Genomic DNA, 15,040 nt, shown 5'->3' with positions numbered 1-15,040 from the left:
AAGCAGTAATTTTCTGTTTGAATTTTGATAATTATGGCCTCCAGCTGAAAAATGTTAAAAAGCATATCTCAAAAAAAATTAATATATCATTTGAAGTTTGAGTTAATTACTATTCAAGCAGAATAAATACCATACACACAACCACAGTCATGGAGAAGACTTCTGACTTCACAGTTGGTCAGAAGACAATCATGGACTCCCTCCACAAGGAAGGTAAGCCCCAGAGGGTGACTGCTGAAAAAGCTGGCTGTTCACAGAGTGCTGTATGGAAGCATATTAACGGAAAGTTGACTGGAAGTATGGCAGGAAAGGGTACTGAATAATGACTAGACACTAGATTTCTGATTTTCTTGAGCTACAAGCCAAAATCATCACAATTTCAACAGAAAGGCTGCAAATATTTCACTTAATATACAATGAATATGGGATATATGAAAATGTACCCTTTTAATTAAGTTAAGGTTCAAAAAAAGTTATCCTAATTCCTTGAGATGCCCCAGTACTTTATTTTAATTTCATCACTTCTGATAAAAGTTTTGCAACTACATTTTAAATGGAAAAGTCTTCATTAAAATCGTAATGGGCACACACGGTTGATGTAAAAAAAATAGCCAAGCTAATTCTATGATGTATTTTTGTTCTTCATGATTATTGCTTCACCCATTAGACTGCATTCATGTATGAGGGGTCAGGAAATACTTACAATTATCTGTCACAATTTCAAAAGTGTTTGACATACCGTGTGAAATCAAACTAAAAGTCATTCAAACAACTGAAGAAAGCAGTGAGTCAAGTAAATATGGCTGTATTCAAGCACTATGGTCAATTCTAATGTTAGTAAGCTATCATGGTCATTATAGTGCTAAAATGCTAATTTTTGATTGCTTGTGTACACTATGTTTACCATCTTTTTGTGCTTTACAAAGATAGCATATGCTATATGGCAAAATACACAGAGCTAAAGCTAATGCTAAGATATCACTGTATAACATGTGTTTTTTCCTTAACCAAAAAACTAGAAATAAAACATCTGGTTAATGATCATGAGAGATAATACAATTCATCTAATATTACAAGCTGAAAAAATGTCTCCAAAATGAAGTCCCGAAAACTGCAGTTCCTCATGCATCAATCCCCATTAAGCCTGATGTTAAAATGTCCAGCTTTACATTAAAAATAAATATGGTTATAGCTACATGCCAAACTGACAACTATTGTAATGTGGGTTGATTTTTTCAACAAATGATCTGGTTGAATTGTATTAAAGCTGGCGTTGGTAGTCAGATTTAGATACACTGTTTGTTATACTGGTTAAAATTATCTTTATGTCCCGATGGCAATCAATACATAATATGTTCTTAAAAAAGAGTGAAAAAAAGCCGCTATCTACAGCCGGAGTAAACCTGGGAAAACACCAACCAATCCCCACCTTTAGGGTCCAATTTATGAATCCAATCAAATCCCGTCCTGCTGTTCTGCCTGCCTCCTGCGCATACATTTCACCGCCCTGCACTCCCCGTCCCCTGCCTCTGCTTCCCCTGCTGCACCTCTCGCTCGACCTCAAGCCTGTCCCCTCTGACCAGATGAGGTGTTTTGCTCAGGACTGAAGTCCAGATCAGAGTCTAAAAAGCTCTCACCGCGGGGGCTCTAACAAGCAAAATAATTAATGACATTTAGTAAGTCCTAAAGAAAATGTATATGTATTGTAGCTTTTCTCCTGATATGGTGTCACCGGTATGGATAATGCTATCATGACAGTTGTGAGTACTAACGATAGCCATGTTTGTGTGTGTTTTTAACTTTCACAAGGTTAATGTTTTGGTGTTTTCTTACCTCTGAGTGAGACATGAGTTGACATAGTGCAAAACACAAACAATGTGTTGAGGACCAGTTTTGAATCAGTCACGATCATATGGTCGCGAATCAGCGGCGCTCGTCCATGTGAGCGGGGGCGACATTTTGGAGGAGCTCCGAGGGGAGGGGTTAGACAGAGTCCTGAGGAAATGCTACATTCAAATTCATGCTAGTTTTCCGTGACTACCCATCCTTGCTTTAAGCTTATAGTTATGAATAAGAATTGGTGTGGTTGTTTGGAGTGATGGGTTAAAAACATAATGTTTTCTGATATTCAAACCCAAGATACACATTGGATAACCATAGAGCGGTTTCATTAGGATAATGACAATTCATTCACTATCAATATTTCTGTTAACTGACCAATAATCTGCTTTCATCAAGTGTTTTTCCGGAAGATTACACAAATAAGCGTTTGGATAAAAGCATTAGTCATAGCTTCACTTCACATGTCTTGCACGCATCAAACTGTGAACAGTCACTAAAGTCACAATAAAAGGGAAATTGTGTTAGTGCCAGTTTGTCTTCTTTAGTTTGGTAGTGAACACTGATTCTCTCTTAAGAAGCGTGGTAAACCACTGAAGCAGACAGGCCAACCAGAGCCTGAAGAAGAGTTGCTGGGGAATCTGTTTCCTCACAGCTGTGTCTCCTCACTTTTTCCAATTTCTCTCCATGCCTTCATGACACATAAGTAATAACTACGATTGTAGGTCAGAGATTCATACGTTTGCCCACGTGTTTCCTGTCAAACTCTCTTGCCTCACAGCTGTACTGCTGTCGGCTGGTGAAAGAAAATGAGCAAATAAAGCAGCACGCTACAATTATGTAGCCCTGAGGGAAAGCAAGAACATATTATACTACAATACAAAGCTAAAGAGAGCACACATGCAATCACATGTTATATGCTTTTTATCCAATTCATTTAAAGTATCTCACTGTAATAGCAACAAAGATCTTATTTTTCTTATCATTATCTTTGCCAAACAACTCTACTGAATCAGCCTGTGAGCTTAGACCTTTATATCACAGTGTCCAAGTACAAAGCTCCCAGGTCTGTTTATGCCCTAGGAATGTTAACATTGATTGGTTTTCAGGACAAGGCTTGTGCTTGCACTGTCAAATCAAAGTTGAAGTGAATTTTTTTTTTCCATATGTTGAAACTGACTATTTTTGGTCAATGTGTGGTAGATAAGTCAACACAGCTTGCCTCGTACTTCATCCCAAGTAGACATCCATTATCTTGACCACTTATCATGTTTGGGGTCACGGGGGGCTGGAGCCAATCCCAGCTGACTTCGGGCGGAAGGCAGGGTACACCCTGTACAGGTCGCCACCCCATCACAGGGAAAACACGGAAAGACAGACAACCATTCACGCACACACACACACCTACGGGCAATTTAGAGTGACCAATTAACCGGGAGAGCATGTTTTGGGACTGCGGGAGGAAGCTGGAGTACCCGGAGTGAACCCACACATGCACGGGGAGAACATGCAGACTCCACACAGAAAGGCACCTGCCTGACTGGGGACTTGAACCAGGAACTTTCTCGCTTTGAGGCAACAGCACTAGACCAGCACTGCACCATCATGAAGCCCCACAAATAGACATTTCAAAGTTTAATCAATTGAACCTTGACCTCTCTTAATTTAACCAAGCTCTTTAAAAGGTAACCGTGACATTCCAGTTACTAAAGAAAATACTTCAAGCTGCAAATGAAGGTTTTTTTTTTTGTCTAAGTACTGCTTTTATGTCAAAACTGTACTTTCACATCAACAAAATGTGAGTCAGGTGTAAATAGAACAAACAAATAATTATGCTGGTGCATTTATCAATTTATCAAAATTGTATTATTATTATTATTATTATTATTATTATTATTATTATTATTAATAATAATAATATTATCACGCTTCAAAAAAATCCTTAATGTTGCATATAAAACGTATGTTTCCTGATTGTACGCTAAAATTGTAGCACCTCATTTCTTGTAAAAAGAAGTAAAACACAGAAATAAACAAACCGAAAAAGCCAGAACACTTCTGCACCAGAGTAGAAATATAAGGTAAAAAACAACAGAACATTTTTGGGGAACTTTGTCAAAAAAGATTAAAGATTGTCTCCCAAGTAAACCTCCAGCAACACTCATTACCTGGGGGAGAAGAATCCAAGATGAAAACAAGAGGCTTCAGAACCGCATAGGTTTGCAAATGCTGCTGATCAATATCACTAAGACCACTGTTACCTCTGCCAACAGGTGCTGGGATTTTTAGGTCCTAACAAGCACGGCAGTCTGTCCACTGAGTTTTGATGTATGAAAACACCAATTTTGGGAAGGGGTGGAGGAAATGGGCAAGATATTTCAAGATGTTACTTTACTACTGACCTGAATGTAACTTTCAGGAGATAAGACTAGATCAAAGTGATCCCTGGTGAAATACCTTAATGATCCCAGATGATAGATGATCCACTAAATGATTCATTTTTGTAAGGATCAAAGGATCCAATTGTGTCCATTGCCGTTACTGAATAACACATTTTTAATTGGTCGCTCAACAGTGAGACAAAAAATGCTTTGCTTTAAGTGCTACAGTCATAGATAAAACACACACAGATACTACTTGTCAGATGCATCTATCCGGCCGCCATCATGGAGAGCGGTTACCTGCTATTTGATCTCTTGTTAAGAACAATTTTGAGGCAATGAAATTCAGAATTTTGTGCATCTTTTGCATGTCTGTAAAATAAATGCCAACACTAATCATGAGTGAATCACATTTCTCAAGTAAGATGGTGTTAATAATAATAATAATAATACATACAGGGTACATTAGTTGAGATGCACCAACCTGTTCCAAAATATGTGTATTAAATGCTTAAACGTTCATTCTGTAGACTTAACTAGTGATACTTTTTCACCAACAAAACCAACAAATAGTATTTATGGTAATCATTTTTTTATTGTGTTATGGTACTTTTCCCAAGAGCTTGTGCTCCAAGAAGCAAGCGACCACTTGAAGTACCAATTCTTAAGAGCTTTTCTCCTTGATAAAGTCATAAACATATCTTGTCAACTTCCCAGCAAAAATATATTGTAATAAAAAAGCTACACAGGAGACTGCAATGAACCCTCCTGTTATGTTCGTTTCTCCGGAACAGCAATAATGTTCCTGGGTCAATTTGACCCGGGGCATATTCAATTATCCAAAATTGTCAGAACTCAAAAAAATCCCAATACACATTTTTTTAAATCTAATTTTTAACTCCATTACTAACCATTTGAATCAAGATTTAGTCAAATGGTGTTCTTTAATTCTCATAGATCATGTTTCACTCGTTTTTCATTAAATTTAATGTTAAAACTTTTGTTAATGTACATTGGAAAGCCCTTAATATAAATACAATAGTTTTACATGACATAGATTTTTGTTTATTTTATTTTACATTTTGAATTATTTTTTTTTATGAAGTGATGTTAGTGATGTTATGAAGAGAAACTAACACGACTCCTCTTCTGTCACATGCTGCCCAGATTTTTATGCTGCATTTAGCTGCTTTGAAAGGCATATATTGCCTAAAATAGACTTTAAAAAGGGTCTATTTGACCTGCAACATAACAGGAGGGTTAAAGTAACCACGCGGAAAGACATTTCAACCTTTTCTCCTCCCGAAGACCCCCCTAAAAAAGACTTATAATGATGCATCCTATATTCAAGATTTATCTGAAATTGGAATTGAAATTGGAAGGCTGTTGTGGATTCTACTTTTCATTTGTTTCAGAAAATCTCTCTCTCACTCTTGTGTTATATTGTAGTATGTGAAGATGCTAAGGCAGTGGTGAGTGCAGCCCGGGGTCCTGTGGCTGATTTACCCCCTGCAGAACTTGGTGTGCAGTGGCTAGTGAAATGTTTGCCTCACACGCTGACCTGAATTTGCTGTCTGACTGCCCTTTTAGCCAGTCTCAGCGTGGAGAAGTGGATCAAAGGTTTTCAAGGGTGAAGATTCACCGCAGGAGAGGTACTTTCGAGAAGTCTTTGGTGCAATCACTGGATTCAGTAGAGACAACATCGCACGGCTTGTTGCAACCACAAGTGCTTGATTCTCTGCATGAGAGACTGCACAGAAGAAGTCAGTTGCATCAGTGGATGGGTGTATTAGATTAAGATAATATTGTAGTTTAGAGATTTTAAATGAATTTGAAACGTCTAAATGTGCGAATGTTTCTCATTAAACGTATGTACTTGCAGTTTCAAGGCAAAAATTAAGTTATTATATTACTCTTTCACAGGGGTTCTATGGGGACATGAAAGGAGATGCAACGCATTATAGGGCTCATTTAGACTGTCATCCATCTCAAGTATTACACACTGATGAGTCATTAGGTTGTGCTAAGTGTAAAATGAGTAAGCCTTTGAAAGTGGAAGGATTTCTTTCACACTGCTGGGGCGCTGAACTTCTTAAATTGGTTATACAATCATACCTTCCAGTGATCTGCATTACTTCCTTATAAACATTTGTGCCTACTAGTCTGTTTACAAATGTCTCATATGGCTCACCAGAAAATGTTTATGAGTGCAACATCCTTGAATAAATAAGGCATCTCAGAGATTGGTATTATGTTTAGATGTTCATGTGTCAACTATTCTAAGTTGTTGTAGTACTAGTATGTATTCCCATTACATTTCTGCAAAGCATATTGTTACCACATAGCCTTAATTATGTATTTGTGTGTGTTGTTGTGTCATTATTGATCTATAGTTGCTATCCGGTTACTTCCGTTCTTTGCTTCTTCAACTTTTTTATTTATAAAATGAATTGTGTTTAAAGAAAGAAAAAGCAAAAAGATGGAAAAAGGTTTTGTTTAGGTGCTTGATGCTTTCCCACTAATAAGTAGGGAGGGTAATTGAGAAACGGTTCCGGAGCAGAACTGGTTCTAATTAATTTGCCTTTATGTTTAATGCTTCTGTTATCAATGCCTTACAATTAGTTCCACGTGCCGTGCAAATCAATGAAGTCAAGGAAGTTATCTGTCAGAAAGGAGACAGAAGCCGTCTTGAGTGTGATGTAATTTCACGCAAAAAGACACAAACAGCGCAATATGCAATGTCTGCAGCTGTGTGATTTCAAGCAAGGGTGGAAACAGCAACATGCTGAAACATTTGTTGACACAGCATGCATTAAATATCAGTAGTGCCATGTGTTTGATGCTCTATGCTGACAGTGTTTCAGTTTAAAGATTGACCATGTTATCTTGTGACTTTTAGCCGAATGCATCAGTGGCTGTCAGAACAACAGGTGTTGGTTGATCACAAAAACAGTCCTTGCAATACATCCTAGTTTATTTTTTCAATATAATTACAAAATATTCTCATGTTGGCTCAGAGAGATGAAGTAATGCTACATACACAGTCTAATCTCTGCTTTTATATATGGCTCCAAGCTGTATTCCCTACGTGCAACGCTGCAGCAGCTCAGCTCTGTCCTCTTTGAACCTGATACACAGCGGGGCTGATATGTCTCGGACTTTATTAATCCAGATAAGAGAATCAATAAAGTTCCATTGTAGATGCAGCTATCCTGACTTTGAGCTGTGTTGAGGTACATTATGTGCCAACCAACCGTCTCCTCTGTGAAAATGAACAGGGACACACAGGGATGGGGTGAGTTTACCAAAGGAGGAAACATGCTCTTTGATATCATTCATCTCTACCGCTGTGAACATCTTGTATTGCCCCAGGCTTAAGAGGAAGCATGTCACATGTTACTGACAAAGCATATACAATTAATTAATTCAAACCACACTGACAACTGAGTGTCAACTGTGATGATGTGGAGTTTGTGTAAACCAGAGACCTGAACAAACACACCCAAAAAAAAAAAAAAGAAAAGAAAAGAAAAAGGAGACAGGAAGGTTTAAAAATGCATAAACCTCTTAAGCCACTCTGCACAGACATTAATATTGATGTATGCTTGAAAAAACGAACAGCAATTTATAGCACCTTACCTGAGCAGGCCTTTAAAGTCTGTGGTACCATTGATTTTTATGAGTGAACTGAATCATTTTGTTGACAATATAGTTCCTTAGCCGTTGATTTTAAGGCACAACATGAAACCTACCAATGCTGAACACAAGATGTGAAAATCTGGGAGCACAAAGCACAAGGGCTTTTCCTTAAGCATAGAAGTAGCACAGCCTGGGTCATGCTTTTTTAATATGTAGGCCTGTAGCATACTGTGTTTAGCCCTAAGACATTCCCAAAGGGAAATGGAAGAAATTCTATTGTAAGTCCCAAAGGTCAGATACTGTATGCATGTGAAGTAGAGACAAAAAACCATGCATATGCATCCAGCTGGGTTTGCAGAGCAGTGTGTTAAAGCTTCACTTTATGTTCATTTTCTGATTTCAATGTACTTTTGATTGTTTGTGTAACTGCACTGTATTAATTAACACCTGCTCATGTGATTTTCAGGCCTACTTCTATTCTTAGTCTGACCTAATTTCTGATTTAAAATTGTTATTTAACAATGGCATCAAATGCAGCAGCTATTGCCACTGAAAAAAGAACAGGATAATAACACTTCAATGTCTTAGGACCTCTCAAAATATACAGCATACCATGACTTAAAACAACATTGCATTATTGTAACACTGATATAGGGACAGGACTAAGCCTATTTCTCTCAGAAATTCAATTCCCTCTACCTCACAAGCTTTATCACTTTTGCCTCCCTAATTCCATTACCTGTACATACCTATACAAACATGCCTACGCCTTTCTCCTCTATTTGTCTCTGTTTTTCAGTTTAGGATAGGATAGAAGGGATCAGTGTTGGATGGAATGATAGATGCTCAAAGTATGATGGGGTCAGAGGGGCCAAAGGAGATATAGGAATCAAAGGAGAATGGCTTGAAATTAGGGCTTTGTACACTAGGATGAAAGGGGTTACAAAGAGGATAGCATAAAACTTAGCCCCCTTTAACTCTGTCCTAGTTTGACCCTTATCTTCCCTACCATCCCTGCCAACTTTGACCCTCCATCTTCCCTATCATTTAGACCCCTATCATCCCACCCCACTTTAACCCCCATCTTCCCCATTATTTTGACCCTAGGCATCCCATCCTACCTTGAACCCCCTATCATCCCATCCTACTTTGACCCCAATATTCCCCATTATTTCGACCCTGAGCATTAAATCCTACCATGAACCCCATCATCCCCTTAATTTTGACCCCAAGCATTGCATTCTACTTTGACCCCTTATTGTCACTATCATTTTTTAAAAGCCCAAGACCACTGGGATGAGGACTATAGCCTCTGTATATGGGGGGCACGCTTCAACCACTAGGCCAATGGCACCCCAGTGACTATAATTTTGACCCTGAGCATCCCATCCTACTTTGACTCACCACTGTCACTTTTATATTCATCACTATTATACCATCCTACTCAGACTTAGTATCCTCCTATCCTACTTCTATTCTAGTCCCCTGTTATTTTGACCCCTCTTGTCCTATTAAAGCTAGGGTTGGTAGTCACGGAAAACTAGCATGAGTTTGAATGTAGCACTCCGTCTAACCCCTCCCCCCTCCCCTTGGAGCTCCTCCAAAACTACGCCCCCGCGACCATATGATCGTGACTAATTCAAAACCAGTCCTCACCAAAACATTATCATAGTGAAAGTTAAAAACACAAACAAACATGGCTATTATTAGTACTCACAACTGTCACACTAGCAGTATCTAGTTTTACTGGTGACACGATATCAGGAGAAAAGCTATTACACATATAACACTGTAACCGGCTTCCTGTTTGTTAAACGTGTTCAGTGAAGATGTTCTTAATTCCTACAGTGTTGACAGTTGGTGAAGGCATCAGGAGAGGTGTAGAGTGCGTGAGAGACAAGAGGAGAAGTTCTTCATTCATTCGAACATTGATTGTTGCTTTGTTGGTTGGCGTGATCACGGCCGACAGTGACCGGTTATTAAAGCTCAACGTGTTCACGAATTGGCTCGTCATCCCTACAGCATCCGGGCGGACGCTACAATACATATACATTTTCTTTAGGACTTACTAAATGTCATTAATTCTTTTGCTTGTCAGAGCCCCCGTGGTGAGAGCTTTTTAGACTCTGATCCGGACTACAGTCCTGAGCAAAGCACCTCATCAGGTCAGAGGGGACAGGTCCGAGGTCGAGCGAGAGGGGCAGTAACTAGAGGCAGGGGGAAACAGAGGCAGGGGACGGAGAGTGCACGCCAGGGAAATGTACACGCAGGAGGCGGGCAGAACTGCAGGACTGGATTTGATTGGTTTAATAAATTGGACCCTAAAGGCAGTGATTGGTTGGTTTTTTCCTAGGTTTACTCTGGCTTTAGATAGCGATAAGAACACATTATGTATTGATTGCCATCGGGACATAAGATCATTTTAACCAGTATAACAAAAAGTGTATCTAAATCTGACTACCAATCCCAGCTTTAAGATATCACAACCTGTTATGCATCCTACTTTTGTCCCTTGCATCCCAACCTCCTTTCACAACCATTATCACACTCTCACTAATTGTATCCCTCCCATCTTCATCCTTCTAGCATTTTTCAAAGAAACTAACCTTTAAATGATATTTTTGTCTGGTCTTGTCAGTAAAAATATAATAGCACCTTATCTATCTATAACTATGTTTAACCAGGATCTTTTTAATATTTCATACACTGCTTCACTTGTGATATTACCTTCACCCTTCACTGAGTTTGGATTTGGATGAATGAATGTCTTTAAATTTTAGATGGGCATTCTATCTTGGGGGTTACACGTTGAATCTGCGTCACTTCAGACCATTTTGTTTGGTTATAACTGCTAACATAATCCTTGGTCCTCTATGAACTAACAATATTTTTGAACAGGAATGGTGAACATATGGCCAATGGTGAGTGGTTTGCTTTGTGGGTCTGCAGATCTACTGACAGCCTCCAGAGTTGCATAGTATGCTGTGTATAGATAGATGTGTGGTTTAAGGCCAAGAAGGTCTTATGGGCCACTGTGACCCTGTAAGATACAATTTGCGAGAAAAGAAGCATTACATTACCATCAGCACACATACTGTAGCCTTCCATCAGCTACTGTGTTATCCTTTGAGAGATATGAGGTGAGAGTCAGGGTCGCCCTGGACAGGTCACCAATTATACAGGGCTGACAGTCACACTCGCATGCACACATACGATTCACCAATTAGCCTATCATGCACGTTTTTAAATTGTGGTAGAATGCAGAGAGAAAGATACCCACTCAGTGAAAAGAGACAATATGTACTTAATACAAAAAAATCTAAACTAGGAAGCTTCCTACAGTGAGAAAATAGTGCTAAAAACTGCACTGCGGGGAAGTCCACAAACGTGTCTTCACAGCTTCTTTTACATATTGAGCTTAGTGCATAAATTGAGTGCATACCTGCATTTCCCAGAACAATTTCTTTAATGTTAACACTTCCCCTGCTCTCTGAACTTCCCCACCGCCTACTGTAACATGGCTTTACTCCAGGCATGCATCCCTCTAGAGGCTCTCTTTGGCAGGTTGTGAAGCTTGTTGTGTCAAAAATATTATAAATAAAGGAAATACTTAAAATATATTGAAGCTTAAAGAACAGCATCTCATAATTGGCACTATTCAACCTGTTTTGAAAAGAGCATGTGTAGCTTTAGCATGCAATGTTGTAACACGTCATGCTGCAGTCACATCATCCTCCCTTAGAGACTGCATGCTCACATGCATCACTGCCATAACCCACAGAGATTCTGAAGCGCTTTCAGATGATGAAAAGTGTTTCAAAGAGCTCTGCACAGCAAATTCTCATCAGCCCATTAGTATTCCTGCGTGATTGCTACGTTTGTAGAGTATGACAGCTGATCACAGACAGCTAACCCAGCACAGACACAGTGGCTCTGATTCAAATTCCATAGTCCTAAAATATATTCTTCTCTTACTGAGGGGATTTTAAGGTAAAGCAGCTGCAATCAATGCATGTAACAAGCCATAAGATTATTTCTATTATGTAACTGTAAAGTCATCAAACTGTAAAATTCCCTATAATGCCTTCAAAATACTCCATACTGCTTTCATGGAAAAAAGCAATATGGGAAGAATTCTAACTTACAGGCAAACTTGATCACAAGTACGTAACAAATCAACACAAATCTACAATCCTTGTTCAAGTAAACAGACTTTTTAAATAATTGATGCTGTTGACGATGCAGGAATAAAACCTGCACAATCTGGCATCAGTAGGACTCATTTCTGTTATTATCTCCCTCAATGGTTCTAGGAAGGGGGACAAAAAAATCTCTCACCTGTTCTTTTCTACCTGAGGAGTTGAATTTGTTCAATAATGTGACAGAATTTTCAGTGAAAACTTCTCTTTTCCATTGATTCATGCTACCATTATTCATATTTGGTTTGTCAAACCTTAGAAAACAGCAGGAGACAACAAAGCAACTACAGTATATCACCATCAGCAGGGAGCAGAAACCATATAATGTTTCCTTCAGTGCATACGACAGGCCTGATGTTTGATTGGAAGATCAATTTTATAGAGCCAATCAAAGCTACGATGTCTAACCCTAACATGTCAATAATATTCATTTGATCCACTAAGGTGTGAGTAAATGATGGTGCATGTCAGAAACCGTTGTCATGGCACATGCCTACGTTTTTGCACTGAGTGGATCAAACCACCAACAGGAGTGACAAACTAATACTGAGCACTGACAGAGCAAAGGTGAGATCAATGCAGTGAGCTGTGACTACAGAGGGCAAGGTGTGTTTTTCTTTGTATAAATATGTGTGTATAAGAGTGTATGAGTATGTGGTTAGTAGCTAAATAATTAAACTGTACCAGTGCCTAAAATAAAGATCACAGTTGTGTTGAGTTAAAAAAAACAGAGCTTGGGATGCTCTGAGTCTGAACACTGGATACCTTACAGGAGTTAATTTTAGGTGTTGTGTAGTGAAATGTAACACATTTATTAAAGGTCTCAACAACACCTTTAGCAGTCTAATGATTAATGCAGGAGTTACATAACGGATGTGTTGGTGTTGTGTAAAAAAAAAAAGGTGATATGCTGTTCTCAGCTCCTGGTTTAAAAATATTGGTCATCCGGTTCTAGTTTGGATACTCGAGACAGAAAACAAAAACTTCAGCTTGTTACAATCAACAGCAAATTGCAAATTTTCCAATACGGAAAACTACTGATAGTGCCAGGGACTCTAAACTGCAAGGATATGTTCAGAGTCTAAGCAAATAGTTGCATCAAAAGCTTATATTTGGAGCGAGATTCAGCATACGTGACTGGAGGAGACCTCAAGACTCATCTCAGTACCAGATTAGACAGCCAAAAAATTGCCTGGCTGACAGTACTGTATGTGATAGAAAGTCTGCAATGCAATCTGGCCGATTTGAAACTGAGGAGGTCTCTGCCAGTGGTATTTTCTTTTCTTTCAATGATGAAATCCTTTGTTTTGCTTGCATTTGTGGATAATTTTTGCCATTTCTTATTTATTTGAAACTGCCTTCCAACAACTGATGGCTTTTTCTCCCTGAAACTTTGCAGTGATTAAATCAAATATCTCACAGGATGGATCTTTTTATCCCATTTTGATCATGCCGCTATAGAAAAGTATAATACTGAGCAACAGAACGAACCAAGAGCTGCAAATTAATGTAAACTGTAAGTAATTTTGGGCAGATTTATCTTTTAACGTACACTGAGCAACACACGTGCTCATTCTGATCCAGCTGCTGTACTGACAGGAGGTGTAATGATCATTGAGATTCACTGTCATCCCAGCTTCACATCACAACACACGGCTTTACAGACTAAGAATAGCCCTACAATTAGCATGACAAATATAGAATGATGCATTTTATAATGCATACAGTAATGAATTAGATTTATTTGCTTAATGTCTCTACTCATTCCCTTACATATTTAATTTTACCCATATAGACATCACCTCTCTCTGGGCGCTTCCAGCCAATATTTTTTATTTTGCGAATAAGTTCTTCACAAAATCATATGTTCCATAGAAATGAATGGCATATAACTTCTGTATGGAGGATACAATTACTCACTGGTTGTGTTGTACTTAACCCCGTTGATATACTCCGGGCATGGTCTCTCCACGATCCTCCCGGTGCTGCTCCGCGGCCAGCAGGTTCCAATCTCATCCGTAGTGGCATTGCAATAAAAACCTTAAGGGAGGAAATAAAGTGTGGAAAAAAAGAAAAGAAAAGGCTACTCATTCAGCTATAGTTTATGTGTAGTTTTTATTTTACAAGATGCAACACTTATTGGTATAGAGCATAAAAGGAAGCAGGTTCATCTTACCATCAGTGCTGAGCAATGACAGAGACGCGTTTTCCAAAAAAGTGTCTTGGAAAGCATCCATCAAACTACAGTTTAAGTCCGCGAGCTCACCGAATATGATCTGATACAATGTAGCATCCATGGTGGGAACTGAATAATGCGCGATTGATTAATCCCGGGTCCGAGCGGAGATGCATACACTGAGCCCAGCGGTGTCCACGCGCTTGTGAATCAGTAAAGACAAGCAGAGAGCTCAGTGCTCCTGCTGAGTGCCGCGCGCCCGGCCAATCAGAGCCGCGCGCGCCCGCATCCATCCACGTGCTGCAGCAAGCCGCTGAAAGACAGCCGATCCACGAACTCACCGCATCCTATTGTCACTGACATTTCACACCTGACACCCTCCTGTCAGATTGGTTTAAGGGAGGAAGAGGCTGCATTCAGAAGGAGGAGGAGGAGGAGAAGGAGTCCTTTCATTTTGTACTTAGAGTTTATGAAGTGGTACTTTACTTTTGTATCCTGTTATTAAACTGACCTCATTTGCAGGTAGGTTGATGTTCAAGAGCTACCAAGAAAGTATCCTTTAGTAATACACGCCCAATGCTTTCACTGTTGTTCTGGAATTAGGTCCGTCCTTTGACTTAGGTGAGTTTAGCTCTTTTTCATAGTATGGAAAAACATGCACTACAAGTAGAAGATGATTTGTATTTTGTGGCTTAGAACTACAGTAGGCTAACATGCTTTAAGTGGTCAGCAACTAAGCAGGGACAGATCGAAGGGGTTGACCAGAGGTGGCCTGGGCCCTCCATGAAATATGAATTGCCACCCCA

General features: G+C 39.2%; 1 protein-coding gene across 2 annotated transcripts in view; it reads right to left on the bottom strand.

The window, feature by feature from the left end:
- LOC117826205 (corticotropin-releasing factor receptor 2) overlaps window positions 1–15,040 on the bottom strand; it is a 62,049-nt gene that overhangs the window by 40,122 nt on the left and 6,887 nt on the right. The window contains exons 1-2 of one of the 2 annotated variants that reach the window (XM_034702106.1): window positions 14,235–14,455; window positions 13,979–14,098 (exon numbers count right to left, since the gene is read on the bottom strand). The exons of the other annotated variant lie outside the window; for it this stretch is intronic. Of the exons in view, the coding sequence (XP_034557997.1) occupies window positions 13,979–14,098; window positions 14,235–14,355 (241 nt within the window). The 5' untranslated portion in view covers window positions 14,356–14,455. Of the gene's footprint in view, window positions 1–13,978; window positions 14,099–14,234; window positions 14,456–15,040 lie in introns of those variants that run through there. 2 annotated transcript variants of the gene reach the window in all.

The sequence above is a fragment of the Notolabrus celidotus genome, chromosome 15 (genome assembly GCF_009762535.1).
Source record: "Notolabrus celidotus isolate fNotCel1 chromosome 15, fNotCel1.pri, whole genome shotgun sequence".
NCBI classification, from domain to species: domain Eukaryota; kingdom Metazoa; phylum Chordata; class Actinopteri; order Labriformes; family Labridae; genus Notolabrus; species Notolabrus celidotus.
Note: the sequence above shows the minus strand (reverse complement) of the source record. Positions and strands in the feature narration are given on the sequence as shown.